Source organism: Belonocnema kinseyi, chromosome 1, assembly GCF_010883055.1.
Source record: "Belonocnema kinseyi isolate 2016_QV_RU_SX_M_011 chromosome 1, B_treatae_v1, whole genome shotgun sequence".
In the NCBI taxonomy this organism is placed as follows: Eukaryota; Metazoa; Arthropoda; class Insecta; order Hymenoptera; family Cynipidae; genus Belonocnema; species Belonocnema kinseyi.
This window is the reverse complement of record NC_046657.1, coordinates 119,373,837-119,396,411: the sequence shown is the minus strand read 5'-3', so window position 1 is coordinate 119,396,411 and position 22,575 is coordinate 119,373,837. Positions and strand designations below refer to the sequence as shown.

The 22,575-nt window shown below is 33.3% G+C and overlaps 1 protein-coding gene across 1 annotated transcript in view; it reads left to right on the top strand.

Annotated features, from left to right (window-relative positions):
* Positions 1–19,607, top strand: part of LOC117179838 (hemicentin-1-like) — a gene marked incomplete at its 3' end in the record, with an annotated part of 137,787 nt that extends 118,180 nt beyond the window's left edge. The window contains exons 5-6 of the mRNA XM_033371989.1: positions 16,577–16,719; positions 19,591–19,607. Of these exons, the coding sequence (XP_033227880.1) occupies positions 16,577–16,719; positions 19,591–19,607 (160 nt within the window). The remainder of the gene's footprint in view (positions 1–16,576; positions 16,720–19,590) is intronic.
* Positions 19,608–22,575: the final 2,968 nt, after the last annotated feature.

Genomic DNA, 22,575 nt, shown 5'->3' with positions numbered 1-22,575 from the left:
ATTCCGTCAATGCTTTAGTCAGGGTTGTTCACTGGTTATCCAGTACCCGTAGTCAGTCGTACGCGTTTTCTTTCCTCCCTATGTAGAAATTGCGATAGCGATAGGTAATGGCCCCGCATAGTTTTCATTGGGTCTGATCCGTTGCTGATCGCAAAAAACAATGAGGGCCAGACTAGTTCTGTAACGCCGTTTTAGCCGGACTCTATCTAGAACTTCTAACAAGGTCCTAACAGGAATACTCTTCAATGACCCGTCTAGACCGTGTCTGTCTTCTGATACGTTTATTCTTCTGTTGTAACATAAATATCTGCAACAAACGATTTAAAAAAAAGAGAATATTCTTATACAAACCAATTTCAGATCAATAATTTTAGAGGTTATATGAGAGGTACTATGACAAAGGATTATTTTAATTATTTTGTACTGGCTTTCACATGCACAGTAAAAATTTACCTGTTTTATTTATATTCCGCATATTTAAAAAAATGTCTTTATTTAAAACAATATAGTTATTGCGAGAAGTGAAAAATTAACAAATTATAATTCTTTTGTTATATTCTCACACCTCATTCAGTATGTGAAATAAATAGAATTTAACAAAACTTGTACTTGAAATTTTTTTATTAAAAATATAGATGCTGTTATTTTCATTAAAAAGACGTGTTTATAAGGATTGAACACTGGTATGGTTCAGATGAAAATAAATGTTAGTTTGCTGTCACGTGTTGTCCAAGAGCCATTCGCCTGTTTAATAAAGCATAATTTAGTGCATAGAAACTTCTGAAGATGGCTCTGCATCATACATATTGCAGCGCCATCTTCAATTGTTCTTCTTGTCATGAGGAATAAAAAATCTAAGCAGTCCATCAAGGGTCCTGATTAGAACTTACTAGTCCAGTTCTTCTGATGAGATTCTGACTACTACCCTAATTCAAATGTTGAATGATGATTATAATTGTTTATATTATAAAGAAATTTAATGAACAAATGCAGTAATCAGGCATTTGTGGACAGAAAAATTCGTTTTTTTTCTATTTCAACTTTGTAAATTAGGAAACTCATGATAAGTTCAGCCAAATTCATAATTTTTTAAACCTTTTTTGTAATTTTTTAACAAATTTAATAAACAAATGCATTATTGGGTCATCTGTCGATAGAAAAATTCTTTTTTTGTTATTTTCGACCTTTAATTGCGACTTTATAATAAATTTAGCAACATTCATGATGAGTTGATAAATTTCATGATTTTTGGCAACAAACTTTTAAAATAAATTCATTATTCGGGCATCTGTGGACGGAAAAATTCGTTTTTTCGATGCTAGTCTTTTTAATTGGAAACTTAATAATGATTTCAGCAAAATTAATAATTGGTTGATAAATTTAATATTGTTTAAAAACAAATTCAAAAACAATTGCATTATTCAGGCATCTGTCGATGCGAAGAATTTTTTTTTTATATTTATACAAGCCGGGGTGTTGGTTGTGACCCGACTTGATCTACAGTTGAGCGAGGGTAGATGAGTGATCGTGTTGCGATCTATGGTGCGTGACTCGGTTGGTGCTGGAGGTCTTCCCGAGCGTGGCGAGCCAGTCGTACCCTCCTGGGCAGAGGCTACTTTACTATGACTTTTCTGCTGTGAGTGGCGAGCCGTCGAACCCTCCAGGGTAGCGGTCACTAGCCACGGTGCTGTGGTGGTATCTTCCCGAGCGTGGCGAGCCAGTCGTACCCTCCTGGGCCGCGGCTACTTTACCACGACTTCTAGCGGCTGCTGGCTGGATCTGGAAGCAGTGCTCGGAAGCGGAGCTCCCCTCACCTTCGTGAGGTACCTTTAAGCCTCGAGACCATCCATTGGTGTCCTCCGCACGCTTAGCCTCGTGGTTGTTTTGGTGGATGGCTCCGACACGTGTTGAGGTCTGATGACCTGTATTTTTTTTTAGGGAGAGGTTCCCGTCGTCAGTGTAGAAGATTGGACCTACAACTGTAGGTCACGTATAAACTCTCCGCAAGAGCGTTTCGCCGGAGGAGTTATAGGCGAACGCAGAAACTCGTCCTCGTCGAGTATGATGACGTCATCACTCTCCTGATGCAACCGCTTGCGGGGAGAAGGGTTCCTCGGTTGAGGGACGTTTGGTAACTCGTAACGCCTTTCCAGGCGGCCTGAGTCAGCAGAAGAAGAATTCGAGGGCCGGACAAGGTAGACGCGATAGAATCGAGGAAGAGAAGTGATAGAGCGGACTACTCGGGTCTAGAGGAGGATTAGAGGAGAGAAAAAGATAAGCAAGGACAATCGGATCCGCGAGTAACGCTTATCGGTCCTCGAAAGAAGTATAGCTACAGGTAACCGGAGCTGCAAGGGAGCTTACCGACCTTGGAATCAATAGAAAAGAGAGGGTGACCGGAGCTGTAAGAAGAGGTTTACGACCTAGGAAAAGTAGAGATATAGTAAAGCGGTCAAGGCGGTGCTGCGAAAGCGTACCGAGCTCTGAAAATAGTAAAGATAGCGGGTGGAGCTGCAGAGAGATTACCGTCCCTGAAACAACGAAAGAGTTCGTGTCGGAGATGCAGAGAGCTTATCGTACACGAGAGAGAGAGTTTGCAGGATGGTAGGATTTGTGAGAGGAAGGTGAGAGAGAGAGAGAGAAAAGGATGTTATTAATTTTGGAATTCAATTGCAATTGCAATTCTTTATTCTTAAAAATTGGTACAAGTACCGAAAGCGATCAGGGAATTGAGGTTGCCCAACTAAGGGCCCGAATAAGAATGCGTGCCTTCGCTTGCACGCACCTGCTTTTATTTCCGCCAGCGGATAGGCAGGCCGATCGGTGATTAGCGTGGCCCTCTCGGCCACTCGCGTCGTTAATGGAGGGGCGTAGCGGCTGCAAAGTGAAAAATTAAAATACATAAAATAAGAGAAAGCGCTAAGATAATATATCGCAAAGTAAAAATTAAAATGCATAAAATAGGATAAACATATAAAATATCGCAGGCTAAAAATTAAAGTGCATAAAATATCACAAAGCAAAACGAGAGACAAATACATAAAGAATAAAATATAAAATATCTCAAGGGAAAATAAGATATCGTAAGACAAATTCAGAGAGAGAGAGAGAGAGAGAGAGAGAGAGAAATACAAGAGAAAATGCACAAGGTTAAAATAACATAGAAATATAAAACCACAGATAAAACTGAGCAAACGGATTATGCGTAAATATTATTACGTCACTACTTAACCCTGATTTTGATATAAAAAAACAGATAAGGGGAAATTCGGGCATTCGTATATTTTACGTTTGATTATCACTGGCCGTTTTTCCACGTAGAGGGAAGAGAGAGAGAGAGAGAGAGAAAAGAGAGAGAGAGAGAAAGCGAGTGATGGCGCCGAGCGAGTCATGCCTGGCGCGTGATAAGAAAACCTTCCTTCAAAGCCGCACCAGGTGTGACTTTATTACTCTCTTTCTTCCCTGAAAGCGTTTACAACTCAGGGAGAAAGTGGCAAGGTCGTCGAATAGCCAATAGCCAGTTGAAAGTGATTCGGCCCGGAAAGTTTTCTCAGGTCGGGTTTATGTTTAGTAAACACGACCGGGGAATCATTCTGAGCAAATTAGTTTCCAGTGGTTGTCAATATGGGGACTATATCATTATCAGTCTTTTTAATTGAGAACTAAATATAATTTTCATGACCAATCATACTAAGTTGATAAATTCTATGATGTTTTAAAAAAATTTAATAAACATATGTATTATTTGGGTATTTGTCGATGAAAAAGTTTTTGTTTCAAATCTGAGTCCTTTCAGTTTAAGTTTCTCATTACTTTTATTGTTTTAATAAGGCTGCAGCTTCAGATTCGAGTAAATGACCATTTTCTTTCATTTCTGTCTATGTTATACTATTTTTTGATCACTCGAAATCAACATTTTGCGGCCAAGATCTGTATTAACAGCCTTTCTGCTACATTCTCGGATATGTTTCAAGATTTTTTTATGCGCTTCTTGAGCTTCCTTTGTTAATTCTCTAATTTGAAGAAAAAATTATTCAATAATTTTGGCATTGTGAAGAAGGATTTTGTGAACCTTTACTGGCATATAATAACATCTGTAGAGAGTAATGTAAAGCTCCGCTGTTTTTCGGCAGTAATGTTCAAATTCAATCACTTCGCCTGAAGCCATTGCTTGCACAATCATTTTGAAATTATAAATCAACTGTTTGCTAACACCAGTAATTTGCAAAGTCAGTTCAGAATCTCGGAAAAATCTACTTGCAGATTTTCTGTGTTTAAAGTTGCCAAGCCATATTTTTGAATATCTACGTGGAATTCCATTCTATCGAAAAATTCCTTTTTTTATGTGTAGTTTTTACCTGCCGTTTCTCACTTTTCGTTTTATCTTGCTATTCACAGAAGCTTAGACGATAGACTATATGCAGAACATATTCCATCATGCGAATCCACGCATGCAACTTTAAAAGACCGAATTGGGAATTCTGTATGTTCTTTGGTGTATCTGCAAGGTTCTGCAAGTTGTTCATTTGTAATGGTTTTTGCACCACAAACGTAGCATGTGGCAGCTTAAGGAGTTTCGGAAAGATTTGGCAAATCTTTTCTTTTAGCATGGTTAAGACAAACTGGTACCTTCGGTACCTTGATTTTTGTCGGAACAATTGTCGCGATTTTCCTTTTCATCAAATCTACTTTTGATATCGTACGTTCCTTTGTGTCTGGTGCTTGCTTATACGTAAGTAGTCTATACGGTCTAGTGGACCCTGGACTTCCATTTTTCCAAATAATTATTGTTTTTGCACATTCTTAACAGTTTTTACTGTCGCGTTTGAAACAGATTGTATGCATAAGCAATGGTACCACTGACATCATGAATATACCTGCATCAGATTTTTCTTCCTAACTAAATATCTTATTATACCGAGTCTAGTCAGATGCGCTATCACAACCATAATTGTAGTGACATTTTATTGCAACGTCCTTTTGTTTTACGAAATCAAGCGGCAACATATTCGGGATTTATAACATACGCCTCACTGTGTGATCACACAATTTTTGTAAATCAACTTGAACACCAGTCTCCGTTATTTCTATGCCAGCTTCAGCGGGAAGACATTCTTTCCCAGCGTCTTCAAGATTTACATAGAAAGGGAAAATGTGTGCATTTCATAACTTCGCTTGAATCTGGATAGTCTCGTATTGGTGCTTCGTAAGTTTTGTATTTTCAGCTAAGAAGATAGCTTCTTCTAAGAAAGGAAACGCTTTTAAAATTTCCCGAAGCTTTTCTGCCTGCTTTTGCATGAATAAATGTTCTTATGAAGTCTGACGATAACCATTATTTGTTTCATTTATCGAACTTTTATAATTTGTAAAATAAATTCTTTAATTTTTGTTATAATTTTGCGTAAAGTATCGCAACAATTTTTTATCAGCAAATAACATAAAAGTTTATTGGCAATATTTAAACCTTGCGTCTTTGAAATTTATACAACTTTCTAATGACAAAAAGGTAAGTTTTTTGCGAATTAATGATTAAAAACTAAGGACCAAACATAGCCAAGAAACTCTTTTTTATTTTGCAAATAATAATTAATACAAATAAGAGAACAAGAACAAAAAGAAAAAAAAAATTAATTCCGTAAAAGGGACAAATAAAATATTAGATTCTTCAACGTACGTAGGAGAAATTTCTTATAAAATAATCTAATATTTGCATATGACTGATTTCTGAATAGCAGTAACGTATTAGTCTGGTAAAAAATTTTGTTAAAATAGAGAGGAATTCATATTACTTTCTTTGACAACAATACTTTCTGTTTTATTTTATAGTACCGCAAAATTCAAATGATTTTTGCCTGACACGAATGTCAAAGATGCAAGAAAAATGGAGAAACAGTAGCATATCAGTGTTATCGTCATTTGTTTTCACATAGCCTCAGCATAACAAAAAAGAATCTTAAAAGGCGCCAGAAATATTTTAAACGAATTCAAGAGTGTGGCTCTAAAAACAAGTGAATGGAGAAATCCAAGCTAAATTATTATGGCGAAGCTTAATAAAAACACTGACATTGAAATAGACGAGTATTTCCATTCAGAAATGCCCCAATAATTAATTTGGTTAGTAAATTTTTTTTTAATATCATAAAATTGATCAGGCACAAGAACTATCTTAGAATTCTTATCAGTTTTTTTCAAAAATGTTTTTTTGTCTAAATTGGTCAACATTTGTAAGCTGTACGTTATTTTGAAGCAAAAAGTCGTTTTTCCCATTGTGCGTCGCGTCTGTCAGTCAAACCCAAGTGTCCAGGAGTCTGCGCACTTTCAAGCAAAATGTGTCACCAGTAAATTTCAGTAATTTTTTTAGTCGAGTCACTTACTGGTTTGCCCAGTTAAAATCGGAAAATCACGGGTTCAACAGTGATAGCACAAAATACTTATTCAACTAGTGACAATTTGACTGACTCATTTTAAGAAAGCAATATATTGGAGGTTGTGCTGAAAGGCCGATTGCTCGCCCACAGGTATTTCTGTCGTCTTGATGAAGAAACTGTACAACTGCATTTAAAACGAATCGAGATATTTAATAAAAAGTTTTTGCATCTGTATTTTATAAGGAATTAGATTTTTCGAAAAAAAGTAATGAACAAAATCGACGAGAATCCTTACTTCAAATCACATATACGCAGATATATGTGGAGGAATTGACTGTAATTGTGCTTTTCGATTTCAGGAAATCGATCTACAGAAAGACCAAGGATTCTCATAAGCAAAACTTGTGCGCGCATGTGTTTTTTAAATCGGGATCTGAGGGTTCAACACTATCCCAAATCCTGGAATTCGTTCAGATATGCTAGAATTTCTGCAGGTATATTTTTTCTTCATCAGGAATCCTCTAAAATTGCTGCAGATATAATAATTAACACCTAATTATCTCAAAATTAAATTAAAATTTTAAAACATGATTATCATGGTTGAATTCGGCTTTTCATTACGAACCCAACCATATAAAAAACCAATTTTTGATAAAAATTCATTTGTTCAATTTCTTCATCAGGAGGGCGGATTTGACAATCGAATGAAGTATCACTTCCACCTACCAAAATAAATTTTACGAGAGTAACGCAAATGGATCTGAAATCCATTATTAAACTACCAACCGAAGGGTCTAAGAAGAGAATCCTTAGTAGACTCGTCTCGTGATCGGTTTTACTTATCCCTTTTGATTTTCCGGTTGCGCTCTGACATTAATCAAAACTTTAAATCGAAAAGTGTATCCGTTATCGCTTGACGATAATATTAAAACTTCAATTTAGCGTCCATGAGTTTTGTTATTATTTAAAAGTTTTCCTTTTCATTGCGTGAAAAAGGAGACTTAGATTATAGATTAATATATTCAGCGCGGTTTTCGTTCATAATATAAGCGGACGGTAGATCAGTGACTAAAAATTAAATAAAGTAAATTAAAATCACAAATTCGCTTAAGTGGTTAACAATTTGTTTTGTGTACACTAAGTAGTCAGATTGCACAAGATTTCATAGGACCACGTAAGATTACTTAGTACTATATGAGATAACACAAGAGTACAGGGATTGCAAGAGATTATATAGATTACATGGACACTTATGATTGGTAGTTGTATATCTTTAGATATTACTTTTTTTGTCAAAGTGAAATATATATTTTTAAAAACAATTTTCCATCCAAAATGAAGTACTTAAAAGAAAAATTAGATGCATACTATAATGTTTATAATTATATACAGTATTTAAGAAATGTCATCTTACTTGAAATGCATGCAGCTACCCCATTAATTTAATACGCAAATAGTGAAGAAGGATAAAAGAAAAATTCTTGAATCTGGCTAAAAGAAATTTAAAACGAACAATTGCGAAAATAATATAACACTTTTAGTTTGTTGGGTTTTTGGAGAGTGCATACGAGGTTAAAGAAAACATTTAAACTCGTGTTTTATAGAGATTTCCAACAGATTACATAGTATTACACGAGATTACATTAGCCGAAACAAGATTAAAGGTGTTACAAGGGATTGCATAGATAACCAGGGATTTCGAAATATTTCATAGCAGAGTGTAAACCAGATTACAAAAGTGGTTAACCCCTTTGAATGCGCCTCTCGAATCGGGAGTATACTTGAGTGAATAATTTAAACAACTTGTCGATTATACAACTACAAGAATCAGCATTTGTGGAGTACTGTATAGTTTTATATTCACACTCAAAATATATTCTGTCACTTAAACTTACACACTGCCATGACAATTCAGTTTTTTGTATATTTTATCTTAAATTTACATGTATCTTTTCATTTATGTTTTCTCAATTTATTTAAACCAATAATACCCAAATAAATTTAAAACCAGAAAGGCTTTGAATTAATCAGGCAGAAGATTAACTACATTTTTTAATTGAATTTTCGAAGGTAACAATAGTGCAATGTAACATATAAAAATAAAGTGATGTATTCAATATATCTAATCCTAATAGAAATAAACTTAAAAAATCATAGTGTAATAAAAATAATAACAAGTGTAGTAATTATGTCCATCCAAAGATAGGAAAGAAGCACATTCTCACCTCGAATTCAGAGCTAACATTTAACAAATTTAACGATAAGTAATTTTCTAAACAATTTACTAACAAATTTATAATATCTTTAAAATATGCCAAGTTGCAATTTCTATCAGCATTATAATTGAAATATCAGTTTTATGCAGTGTCAAAAACGTGCGAAGTCGTAATTTCATTTTCACTTTTCTCGAAACACGATGGCACCCAAAAGGTATCGAATTTTTAAACAAATGACACAAGCTAAAATAAACTGTTTCTTAATTTTTTTTTAATTAGATCTGCAAATTCACTTTTATATTTTTTGCTCAAAAGGCGCTTTATGAGAATGTGTTCGTTAGAGCCGTAGTAGTTTTAACAAAATAGAATTCACAAGCACTAAACTACAGAGCTCGATGATTTGACCTTTAACTTTAAAAGCTCTATAACAGGTGCACACCCTAGGCGAACACAAACTTGCAATTTTCATTCTCCTGTAAACTATACTATAAAATGGCGATTGACTCCTTAAGCATTTGCACGCTTACGTTATAGATCCAAATTCTTATCTGATGGATATTATACGCAAAGAAATTTCGTTAGGTACGGTTTTATAAAAATCTTTGTGTGTACGCATCGTGGAGTAACAAAACAATATACTTTATTCAAAAGTTGAACTTACTTTCTTTTAAAATTCTGCGAATTTTGTATTCAGTGCTTTTATATTATAATTTCTTATTTATTTGAGGTACACTCTAATTTCACGAAATGTTTGGTACACTTTAAGATTATTCATAATACAGTATTTGAATTATTTTCTCATAAGGGTAGGTAGACCGCTTCTAAAATTAATTTTTCTAATTTGTCACTTCTTCAATGAAAATCAGTAGGAGAGATAAGGGTGATTTGGCGTGGAGGATAAAGGGCGGGTAGCTGGATGCAGGTGCAGTACTTCAGAAAAATTAAGGTTAACTAATTATATTTGTCTGAAATAAGGGTTTTTTCTTTCGATCTACATAATAGCTTGTAGGAAAATCATCCGACCGGAAATCGGAAGTTTTGTGGTTCGATTCCCAGTCGAGCGAAGCGACAAGATCTTTTTCAGAAAAAGTATAATTTAAAAATTATTTAAATTTATTCTCCATCTTGTCAAAAATGACGATAAGTATTTTCTGTTATTTGAAGATCAACTCGATCGATAATTTTGATTTCTATTTTTACAAAATTTGGAATAGTATCTACACTGATCGATAGTAACTAACTCTGACGATAATACAGATTCGTTCAGTTTGACCAATTTTGATTATTAAGCTCTTAAGCTCCATTTAATCAGGATTTACGGTTGTCTAATTTTTTAAATCCCTTTTTTCTTTTACTTCGAGGTATTTTAATGATTAAAAAAAGGCTAAATATAGACGATGAATTATACACAGATGTTACTGTATTTTCCTTGTTATATTTTCAAATGGTTCTATTCGAACGCTTAAAAGCCATAAAAAATATATTGCAGATTGCAAACTTTCAATTTCAAATATTACTCCGTTACGCTATATTATTTAACAACATGAACCACCTGCACGTACACGTGGAAATGCACCTAAAAGAGACGCGCAACTGCCTGCCCAACTCATTACGCCTTGTTGGAAGCGTAGCGAGATGTACGATCGAGTTATGGTTGTTAACGCTCATCGTATAATCCAATGTCAACAATGCGAATTTCCTCTCAGGAAAATGCGAATTTAAAGCAGCAAGAGGTTGAATATCTTGTTTTCGTAACTGTGTTTTCCAGGTTAGCGTCCTGTTAAGAGAAAAGTTCGCAGCTGGCACCGAGTTCAATTCAATGAGGCAGTCATGTTTCAGTGATTACGTCTACGTGTTTCCTTGTTATGCCTATATTATTTTTTGGCACAAAACCTTACAAAAATTTCAAAATTGTTCAAAACATTTGATCAATTTAAAAAACATTCTCGAAATTTTAAGCAACAAAATTAAGAATTATAAATGCCTATAATTTAAAAATATTTCAATCATTTTACAAAAAAAATGTATTTTTGAACTTTTAAAGGCAGTTCGGCCATTATAAGCTTGTTTCATGCAGAATTAGAAAATCGTTTTAATGAATATGTAAAAAAATGGATCCTTTATGAATTATCAAAATTATTTTAGACCGTTTACAATTAATTGGAAATAGGCGGTCTCCCAATTTTTTAAAACTTTTATTATTTTCACTATAATTGCAAAACAAATCAATGCGATAAAATGTAATAAAATTCAGAAATATATGAAGCCAATAAAGTATGCCACAACAACTTTCGAACGAGATTTTATTTCCAGATTGGCCTACAAAAGAAAAACTGTGATGATTAAATTTTCAACGCATTTCACAGTGATTTGAGTCGCTGAGAGGAATTTCGCATAGCAGATCGATCCGTTGCTTAACTGCAAAAGGGGCGTAATAAATTCAAGCTGTTCGTGGTTTTTATTTGTAATCTGCCGGAATAAATGCGAGATCTCGGTCACTGTCGCCGTGACTACCAACTCTCGGTCGAGATAAATTTCTGTTTTAAAAAAGTGACCCGTAGACAGCCTTGGCAACCTTTGTCTTATTCCCAGTAGGTAAAAAACTCTAATTTTTCCCAGACTGAATCTTAAGTTTCATGTTGTGAGCCAGGGCTGATTTATATCATTTACTTGTTGAAACTGAATGTTATTGGCTCAAAAAAAATAAGGGCAACTTATAATAAATTACTAACTCTAACGAAATCCTCGTTTTTTCTTAACAATTCTCACAAAAAATGTTTGTGAAAATGAATTAATAGATAAATATACATTTTCTTCAATCCATTTAAGTGGAAAACTCGAAAATAAACAAATATATTATGATGATTTTTCTATTATGACCTTCTAAAGCGGCCGTCTTTAAGAATGTACTCAACAACTGTATTTTAATAGTTCTTCACTCTTTCTTTAAAGTAAATGTACTTGATTCAAAATGGACACGGAAATTAAAAAATTAATATTTTGGAGATGATTAACTAAATCTCTTAAGTTCCCATTTTTAGTTTTTATGATTACACATTTCTTTTCTCTACATAAAATAAAGTATTCGAGGTGCGAATTTCAAATGGTCCTTATCCATTTGTTATTCTCACGTCTTTAATTACTCTAGTAATATATTTATAAAAGCTCATACAAAACGAGGTAAACCCCGAAATATATCTGCTGTGAGAGATAATTTAAGGAAAATATGTGTCTGATTCTTACTTTTTTAGGGTTTTTTCTTTCGTTTCACTTAACTTTTTTTTTTTATAATTACTGATACGAAGGTTAACTATGGTTCGCCAAATCCATTAAATTTAAAAAAAAATAGATTAGAAGAATGGTAAAATAAAATGTTTTAAATACATTTTTTGGTGGTTCTTCGACGCTAATGGATCATGTAGGAAAAATAATTTTCATTACTATTTAATGATTCAATTATAAAAATGTGAAAATTACGTTTTTACGACTACATAGGCAGTATATAATGTTGGAGTTATATATTCGACCAAAAGAAATAAATCCTACCATATCTATTGACCTTTTCGGAAATTCCAACGTTAATTAAAAATGAATCAGTTAATTATTTTATATTTAAGATCTTAATTTGTATAATAGCTTGACAATCAATTTTATTTGAAAAGCAAAATTATTTCAGTAGAGTGAGTAAACTATCAATCGTGTTATTTTCATTGAAACTAATCCATATTCAAAATGTGTGAATTTTTGTTTATTGCGTTTTTAATTCGCTTCTGTTAAGAGCAACATTATTTACGAAGGATTCGATTGCAATTATGTAGCACTCATCAATTTCAATATAAAATTAATGCACAATCAAAACGCAAAATAAATGTATAATTGAATATTTGGGTGATTTTCAAACTACAGATGAAAAATTTCAATGATGGATTAAGAGTGAATTAAAGCTCTTGATAATATAATAATAGTTATCAGTTTCTCTTCTACTTACGCGTTAGCGAAACGTGCTTCAAAAAATTTTATTTTAAGACTTTTCTTCATTTTTATACATTTAAATTCTTGTTTATTTTTAAAATTCTTATAGTTTTCTTCACATTCTTACAGATTTTGATACAATTCAAACAATACAAACGAATTTTCCCGCTTTTGTGCGATCAAAATTTGAATCTTCGATTTTTTTAAAACACAATTCAAAATGTTGTTCAGACAATCTTCTAGAGTCTTGAAAAAGTTACGTTTTCCATCTCGTGACTTTTTACCATATCACGCTTTTTTAGCTTCAAATGTTCATTTTATTAAAAAAGGGTTATTAAGATATATTATTCGTAATTTTGTGTGCTATAAATAACTGTCGATGGAATTCTCAAATCTTAAAAAAAGTGATGTGAAACATTTTGAAAATGCTCTAACTTTTTAAATTTTCATTAAAAATGGCTGGTCAAAGAACTCGATCTTTCTTTTCGGTCCCTCAAATTGTGTGGCAAATCATATTCTAATCGGACTTGTCTTTCGAATGTTATCCGGTATACACGCGACGACAACAACCACACAACGACGCCGGACAGACAGACAGACACCGGCGTAAAAACTTTTTTCCTGACTCAAGAGGCCTCAAAACGTTGACATTTGATGAAATCTCCGAAAGTCATTTTTCGCATAAAACTAATACCATCGCATTATGTATGAGAATGTAAAAATACGTAACGATTATAAATATATTTCGATGTACTTTCACCTACTTGAGTCTTATTAAAATTGGTAATCCATGAGGGTGGCTCTCATCTTGTTAATGCAATTCAGGCCATTTTAGCTACATTTACATACATACTGGGGCGTAATGTTTCAGTTTTTTCTTCGAGACTAGAGTTTAGGAGTCTTTTTAGCACAGTGTATGATGCATTAAGACCTGAAAATACTGAAAGATTTCCACGTATTTACTTTTGTGTACATATATAACGTTAAATGAAATAATTCAGTTGATAAAGAACTATACCTATCTCAAGAAAAATTTATTTTTTATCTTTTATCTAGAAAAGTATCAAAATTTGATAGTCGAAAATGGATGTCCACCAAAATATCTGATAACCTTCTCAGAACATCTGATTAACTTTACCAGAATATTTAGTTATGTTGACCAAATTGTTTTATTGCTAAGCTACTCCCATAAGTTATCGTTCTTGTTAAATTAACCCGAATTTCTGATGAGGTTAGTCAGAAAATTATCAACCAGAAACTTCTGCTACATTTAACCAGAAGTAAGACCATATTTAACATTTTACTCTGGTTGATTCAAACGGAATTTTTGTGTATTAGCAGTATATTATGTAAATACATTAAATAATATTGACATTGTTTTTCAAAAGTATACGCAGTTCGCTTTCTTTAGTTTTCGTCGTGGGCTTTACTTATTATGTGAAAAAGTAATTTTAGAGCGAAAAACACATACACAACAGTTCAGGAATAGTATATCGCGGTAAGAGATGCGAAATAAGCGGTTTACTCACTGCTGTGAGGTCCTGTGTTTGGAATAATATTTTTCTTTATAAATTTAAATGCTAAATCTGAGACTGCCTACCGATGTTGGAGATTTTGCTCATCGCCTTCGAAAACGATGAGGAATTAACCATTTTAGATATTTGTAAACGGTGGCCAAACGCGGATTTTGCATCTATGTGTGGAAAAATATTACTTTTCCGTGCTGCTTGATATTTTTCCACTTTACTGATGCTGCGCTTACATGCATCGAAATTCATTAATTCCACAAAAGTGCACGAAATGTCCATTTCTGGTGCTTAAATACCTATCATCTCAAAAAACTAACAAAAGAGACTAATATAACTTATTTTCTGGATGAAGATATGCTGTTCGGCAGCCACGTTAGTTTTAGGTTCTTTAATTCAACAAAAAATAAGTATGATAATGCTTGCCGCAAAAAATGGCCAGTCTTGCCATAGCTGAGTTCCTACCGTTTTTATCTTTGCTATTCTGGCGACGAAAGTTGTTATTTACATTTTTCCATTAGGACTAATGTCGCATTGAGAATTACAGAAAAACAGACCTTCCGGTAAAACGTAGATTGCAATTTTCTTCTCTAGGACGGCCTGAAATTCTGTGAGATGGACCCCGTGGTTCAGTGGTTCAATGCTGTTGTGGTCAGACGCCGGTTTCTTTAAACCGTCCTCGCTTGGGTTATGTCTAAAACATATTTTGGAAGCAAAGCAACTGAAGACGTTTTTTAATATTGCTGAGTCGAGGGACACTAAAATTCGATAAGAAATAGTAAAAATATTTGTTGATGTTCTCCAGAAAATGGTTTTTTAATAAATCTGGATCGCAAAGAAAAACCTAGAGTAACTTGTGCTGCATCATATTTTCTTCAGGTCTCGCTTTTAACCGTTACCGAGGCAAACTATACATATAATTTGCTTTTATTAATTTCTGACTGAAAATAAGAACAGCGTTTTTGCTTCGTCCCAAAAATTTGGTGATTTTACGTGATAAACATTTATCACTGAAGCAAAAAGTTAATAATAACAGATGATGCGTTTTCATTGATCCCGATTAATTAGAAAACAATTGTTTAAGGCCGAGCCTAAAAGTGCGGACAGTCCTAACATTTTTGTACGTTTATAATACGGTTACGTTTGAACGTACGGACCTAGAAAGAGGATGGGAGATCTGGAAAAGGAATGGAAGCGTAACCTGTGCCCGAACGTACAGACACAAATCGCACCTCCGTCCCTTTTCTAGCTCACCTTTGCCCTTGGCAGGTCCGTACGTTTAGACTAAACCAAGTTATAAGCGTACGTAAACGTACGAACTGTCCCGACGTATAGACACTACCTTCATTTAAACGTGCAAAATCATGTAGCATAGTAAACATACATTTTCTCTATAATTTAAGATCCGAATTCAGTACGTGCGACTTGCACAAGCTAATACGCGTCAGTTTTCAGGTAACAAGCCCAATTAAGTTCTTAGCTAATATCTACTCAGAATTCCTGAAATTCGAGAAAATTACCTGTTCAGGCAAGCTCAGAGTACTTTTTCGCAATAGCGCGAATGTACATAAGCTGTGTTTTCCACGATATAACTCCGAGTTAATTAGTACGTACTTAAAGCGAACATGATTTCATAGGGGAGAGACTGTGAGAAAGTGCGGGTAAAAAGAACTAATGATAAGGGAGTGCACGCTAAAAAAGTGCCTTGTGAAACAAAAACCAGGTATCTGCATCTCACCATCCGCTCGAGAATGCAATGAATGAGCAAATTGTGAGAAGAACTTTTTCAATTAAAGTTCGCAGCCCTGCAGTGCGGCGGAATGTATGCGCTCCTTTAACGCCGTTGGTTACATGGTTAGCCAGACTTTTTATATCTCGAGTATGCATTGTAGCACAAATCATCAGAACCTAACAAAGTGCACGAGATAGTTTCCAGCCAGTAAATCGCGAATATCCTGAAATACACCAAACTTTGATAATGCCCGCTACTTTAGATGAGATAACTATCCGATGTTTTGCAAAACTGTTATTTTCCTAATCCTTATTTTTGTGATTTTGATTTTTAAATGCTTATGAAATACTTATATTTTTATAGAGATGGAAGCATCTACAAAAATACAAAAAATAATATTCTCAAATTGCAAGCAGCCAGTATTCGGCCAACAAATGTAAATGATAATATGTGTTCTTTCCGTGTAAAGAAAATTTAAACAAATGACACACAAAATTTTGTTTATTGTTTTCAGAAAAACCCTGTCTAATAAATTATGACCTTTTTATTAAAATATTTACGCTAAATGAAACTATGAAGGTCAATGATTTCTGGTTTGCAAAATATCTTATTACTAAAGAGTAAAAACCAAAATTTTGATAAATTTTTTATTATATTATATTTTTATTTTATTTTTAAAAATGTGTATTAATATTTCAGGATACAAATCTTTTGGTCATACAGAAAATTAAATCGATTGTATGCATTATTTTTTGATTCCAGTGTCAAAACGAACTTGATGGAAGAAGGGGCTAATTCTACACTCAGTATAGCAAGAGTTAGTCCATCAGATAGTGGAAACTACACTTGTGTTCTCACCACAATGTCGGATCGACCAGCAACGGTTCACGTTCACGTTTTAAACGGTATGTGTTGCTCTTATTCTCACACTTTTTTATTATTAATTTACGGCCAAATCATTTTCAATAGTCTAATGCATAACTAGGGGAAATTTTTCCATTTCAGAGCTGTAGAAATTCTACGATATCACACTTGAGTCATACACAACACTTTTTTTATCATTTTTTTTATTTGGGAAATTTTCAATACTGTGAGTCGGCTTTACGATCTCGCTTTTAGATTTGGCGACAAAGGTGCTGAAAGTGAACAAAATCAGTAATCTAAGCAACACGTTTGATACTTTGATTTGACCCTTTCGCTATGCTATACTCGGCAGAATGTACTTTTTGCTTATACCCCCCCCCCCCCAGCATCCATGGATTTAACGTATGAAAGTTTTTAAATTAAAAGTACTTATCAGTAATGATCGTTATTTGGTGTTGTCCATCTGTGAATATCAATCAGATTCTGTGAATAAATATGAGGGTGATCCAAAAAAGCGACTGTTTAAATGTTCTAGGGCGACAGGATATTCGCATAACCTCGGCCAAGTAATAATATGCATTTTTTTTTTGTTTTTTGTCGAATCAATTTTCAACTCGCGTAAATATTTTTTTAATTTTTGAGAAAGTCATGAAAAAGTGATAAAACTGTGAGTCCACTCTAAGGATTCACCTGCCTGGCCTCTCGCCACTAATCCGATCTTCATTCCTGTTATTAAGATGCTTTTTACCTAGACACATACAACCTGAACATTTATTACTTCAGAGTTAAAGTCTCATTGTTATGACACTTCCCTTAGGATCAGTTAGTATTTCGACTCACCAAAAAAAATTCCACTCGGCGCAACTTAATGCACTCGCCATGAAGGCTTAACGTGTTAACATACGGGTGAACTTAAAGTAAAATTAAAAGTTTTTACACATTTTTCAAAGCACTTTTTTATGGTAAATCATTGACCATTTTTCTCGTTCTTTTCCAGATTCATTCTAAGATGTTTAATCTACACTCTGTAAAAATTTCACTTCACGCAAACTTAGCTAAATTGTGCAATAAGTCCGCAAATATTGCAATTGAGGTAGAATTCTCCTTGTTTTAAAATTGTTACATAATACTTCTAAAATATGAAAAGTTGACAAAATCCATTTTGAAATGTCGGAGAACAAATAACTCCATAATTAAATAAATTGGTTCGTAACTTTTTATGAAAAATTGAACTTAAAAAATAATTGGTATTTTTACGTGTCAAACTCTATGAGAGGAACAATCGCTTTTAGCGAGCTGAAAGATGATTCCACAAGAAAACAAAAAAATAGGCATATTCTGATTTTTTCCAAGCTATACGAATTTCCAGTCGTCCATGAAATATTTAAACAGACGCTTTTTTTTGACCACTCTAATTGATATTTAGTGTCATTTACTTTTACATGAATAATACTTTTGATGTTTATAATATTCATACCAATGAAATATATACCACAAAACAATGATTGTAAAAATAGAAGTTACCTTTCTACAGATATTGTCAATCAACCCAAATACTTCCTTATGAAATAAATATAATCATAATTTAAATCTGTAACCCCAAATGAAAACAAACAAAAGAGACTATCAAACATATAACGATATACACTATTGAGTAGGATGATCAGAAAAAACACTTTGTGTTTTCTTAGTAGCGAAAGGCAAATAACGGTAGTTTATACGATTGTGGAAGGCAGATTTTTTATTTTTTATTTTAAACAATATTTATATGTGGCGCTTCGTCGTTGAACTTAGTTATTGCAAAAGCTGAAAAATTCGGTAAGTGAAGAGTCGATCGTTACTCCTTAAGAGGATTAGTTAGCGTTCCCAAAAAAGGAAAAAATACCTATGGACACTTGCCACTAAAGGTTCTAGGGTTTATGGTGCCAAGACCCACTGTGATCAACTTCTATGGCAGGGCTGATGAGCGCTCCGCCCCGAGAATTAAACAGCTTAAGTAGCAGACCTGTCAAATATCAAAAATGTTCTCAGACTTGCTTTTACTGTAGCACGTTTAATTATACTTTTTCTTAATGTGATTTTTAAAAAAATATAATCTTCAACCTTTGAGAAAAATATTCTCAAAATTTCAGTATCAGATATATATTATTGGGGCTGTTATGAGTGTTTAAAAACAGTGGAAAACAGTGAAAATAGCATTTTCTAGGCAACCGTAAATAATATTTATTATGAATTGATCATTTAAAAAATGCTTTTATATGGATTCTTAAGACTTCATGAACAACATATTTAAAGTTCAAATTAAAAAGTGAGTAACTTCGTGGTTAAAACATTAAATGAATAAATGATGATTTTGTCCGTGTTAATTGCATAAGAACTTTAAAGACGATGCGCCACCTTTAAATATTGTTTAAAATTTTATTTACAAAAATCTACCTTCTATGATACCATAATCTACCGTGATTTGTCTTTCGCTCCTAAGAATACCAAAAGTGTTTTTTTCTGGTCACCCTATTGAGGGTTTTGCCTGTGTTGAGGCGAATGTTGCTTCAAGGTAGGGGTTAAGAAGGTACTTTTTTATTACGAGAATTTTACATCTTAAATGCATGAAGGCTTGCTAATTGACGAATTATTTCAGGGTAAAAAAATGGTCCACTCCCCGTGTGGAAAAATTTCGGGGCACTGGCCAAGCGCTGGTCAGACCGTCTTGTGTCTGGTCAGATGCTGGACAGACGGTCTAATAGCGCCGCTGGCCAGAAGTGTAACGTCTAAACCATTAGATGGACAAGATTAGACGGCGCTGACCAGCCGCTGATCAGCTCGTCCAGAATAGACGAGCTGATCAGACGCTGGCCAGACGTGTAACGCTTTTACCACGCGATGGTCTAGATTGGACCGTATAGAAAGAGGAGGGAAAAAAGTATCAGAACTTCACAGATAGTACACTACCTTTTAAATCAGAATTTCAATATGCTCTAAAAAAAATTTCAAGGTAAAATATTCAGTAGTTTATTTTTTATGACAGTTTTCATCACTGGGGTAAAAACTTCTCCCAGTGTGGCAAGTATGTTATTCTATAGATGCGTGGCAAGCAAGGATTAAATTGAAATATTTCAGTTCAAGATTTATCATTTAATTGTTTTATTGTTGAAAATAAATTTAGTTTACTTTAAGTTCAACTATTATATAATAATGATCACACAACATAACATAACATTTTTCTCAAATCATTATTGTCCATCTTGGTTTTTATTAAAAATGTGGTTAGAAATATATTCAGTACGATGTAAAGACATACATAAAATCTTCCTCTCTGGCCTTTTGTAGGTTAGGTTGCAATTTGTGAAAGAATCAATTAATCTTATGTCATATAAGTGGATATTATATTGCTCAACAATTATAAAAAAAAAACAGTGTGTATACAAACCTAGACATGTGTCAATCTGACTTCAACACAAAACTTTCCTGAAAACTTTAACATTCTTTTACGTTTTCCCAATCATTTCTGTCTGCTGAGGATTACACCATACACTGTCACGATAGCACTTCCTATTTTCAACCGAGACCGTCTGAGAGGGGTCCAGCCAGACCGCTTCGATGAATCTTTGAAATTTTTGCAATCGAGTCCGTCTAAGAGGGCCAAGACCAGCACCTTGTCAGACCGTCTTAAGTAGACGGTCTAGATTCGGTCTAGCCAGCCGATCTCTCTACATAAGACTGCCACGAAATTTTTCCACACGGGTCAAGAAACCAAAAATTTTCAAACATCCGTAACTGTCGTTACTTTGGTTAAAAATATAGGCAATTCCTCACAGGAAAATCAGAAATTTACCCTAAATTTCAAGTATGAAAAATGCTGCTCGCTTATTTTAATACTTGATAAGACAAAAAAATAAGCACTGTACTTCATTTTATAAAAAATAAAATATTTCCAAGGCAATTGCTTCTTTAACTTGAAATGCAGATACAGAAAAAACTAGGCTTGCAATTTTCTTTTGGGTAATTTTTTTACAACCTCATTTTTAACTTGAGTTACGTTCACCCTTTTGATCAATGTCAAAACTGAAAAACAATTGAATTTCTTTCAACATTCGTATTGCTCAATATGAAGAACATGATCATTTGAAACTGAAACTGTTTCATTATTTCACGGCGCGTGTGAAAGTGAATAATTAGGCTTCCAGATTTATGTTACTAACATTATGGCGTGTGAACAACTGAGCCTCCGAATTCTGTAACCCTGAATGAAATTTGCCTGGCCGCTTCAGGGCGCACGAGTTGGCCCCTAATGGCTTTAAAATCAGTTTTCGAACATTCAATTTCTAACATATCAATTTGTAGAAAATTTCATAAAGCATCTTTTTTGGAGGCAAAAGTTGGTATTTTTTACCGTTTCAGTAAAAAATAAAAAATAAACTTAATTTTTCAGACCAGCAAATTTACTAAATATTTTCACTTTACCTCGCTGCAAAAGACAATGTTTTTTATAATTAAAGATGCAAATTTTAGAACTTCTCCTTCAAGCTGTTCTTAAGATAATGTGCCATTTAAAATTGATTGGTTTTTTAAAATAAATTAGTTATAAATTTTTTTGGTAAGTAGTATCTAAATAACGTTTGACAATTTTAAGACGCTTCTTTTAGCGAGAGAATTTTGAGTAAGCCCAAACTTCTAGCGAAAGAAATGGTTATTAGGATATGATGAAGTTTCCTTGAAAAGTAGTACAAATCTCTTGAAATTTAGAGAACATTGAAATTGATACCTAAGCAAAAAAAAAATAAAGGGAATTGGGCTAATAAAATTACCAAACCAAGGGGAAACAAAGTTTTTGTAGATACTTTCTTAAAAAAAAATTAAAGTTTCAATACTTTTGAAAGTAAATCAAAAATACATTATTGACCTTGAAGATTATTTTCTTTCTTACTTTTAGTTCGTTAAAAATTACACAAGTGAAATTTAGAGCATAATTCATATGTATATACTACTATAAACTACTGGAAATAAAGGAAACAGGATTTTTTAAATTAAGTAATACATTTAAAATATTAAGGATAATGTTTTCAGTATAAAGTAAAGCACATTACTCGATGTTTAACTTTATTTATGAAATCAGAAAAAGGTACCACATTGCTCAGCCTAACAAAATTTTGAAATTAAATATAAATTTACTATAAAAAGAATATTTTAAGACGTAAGTATTTAAAAAAAATAGTTGATATAAGTTTTCAGTTTTATATTCACTTCAGAAACTAGCCGTAATTTTTACTTAATCTCTATAATACTGTATCAGTTTATTATGTTCTTTATAAAATTTTCTACAAACTCTATTCATGCTATTTTTACCAAAAGTATTGCATATGTGCTAAAGAATTTCTATCTAATAAGGGGTATAATTACTTAGAACTTTAGTTTCAATGAAAACAAAAAAATGAACTTGTAAAGAATCTTTTAAGGAAAAAAAGCGATTGTCAGATAATTAAACTATTTGGTTGAAAATAAACTTTTTTGGTGAAAATTCATCTCTTTTAGTAGAAAATTAATTTTTTTGTTAAAAATTTGTGACGAGAGATATATTTTTCTGAATGTTTTTAATCAGCCTGCAAATACGTATGTATAATTTAAGATGTAAATATTTAATGATTTTGCCCTAATACAATTAGAATTGCGTGTCGTTTGATTTTAACATTTTTATTCAATAGTGTAAAAAAGTAAATAAATAGACTAAAATGATGCCAGTACAGGGGCGCGACGACGTGACATGACGTGGCGGCTGTGGTCGAGCAGGCCGAGGCTCCGAAGTTATCACGTATTGCGCACTCGATTAATGCTATTAGAATGATCCTATTTTATTAACTAATAATTCAATTAAGGTCCGACTTACAAGAAAACTTCATTAT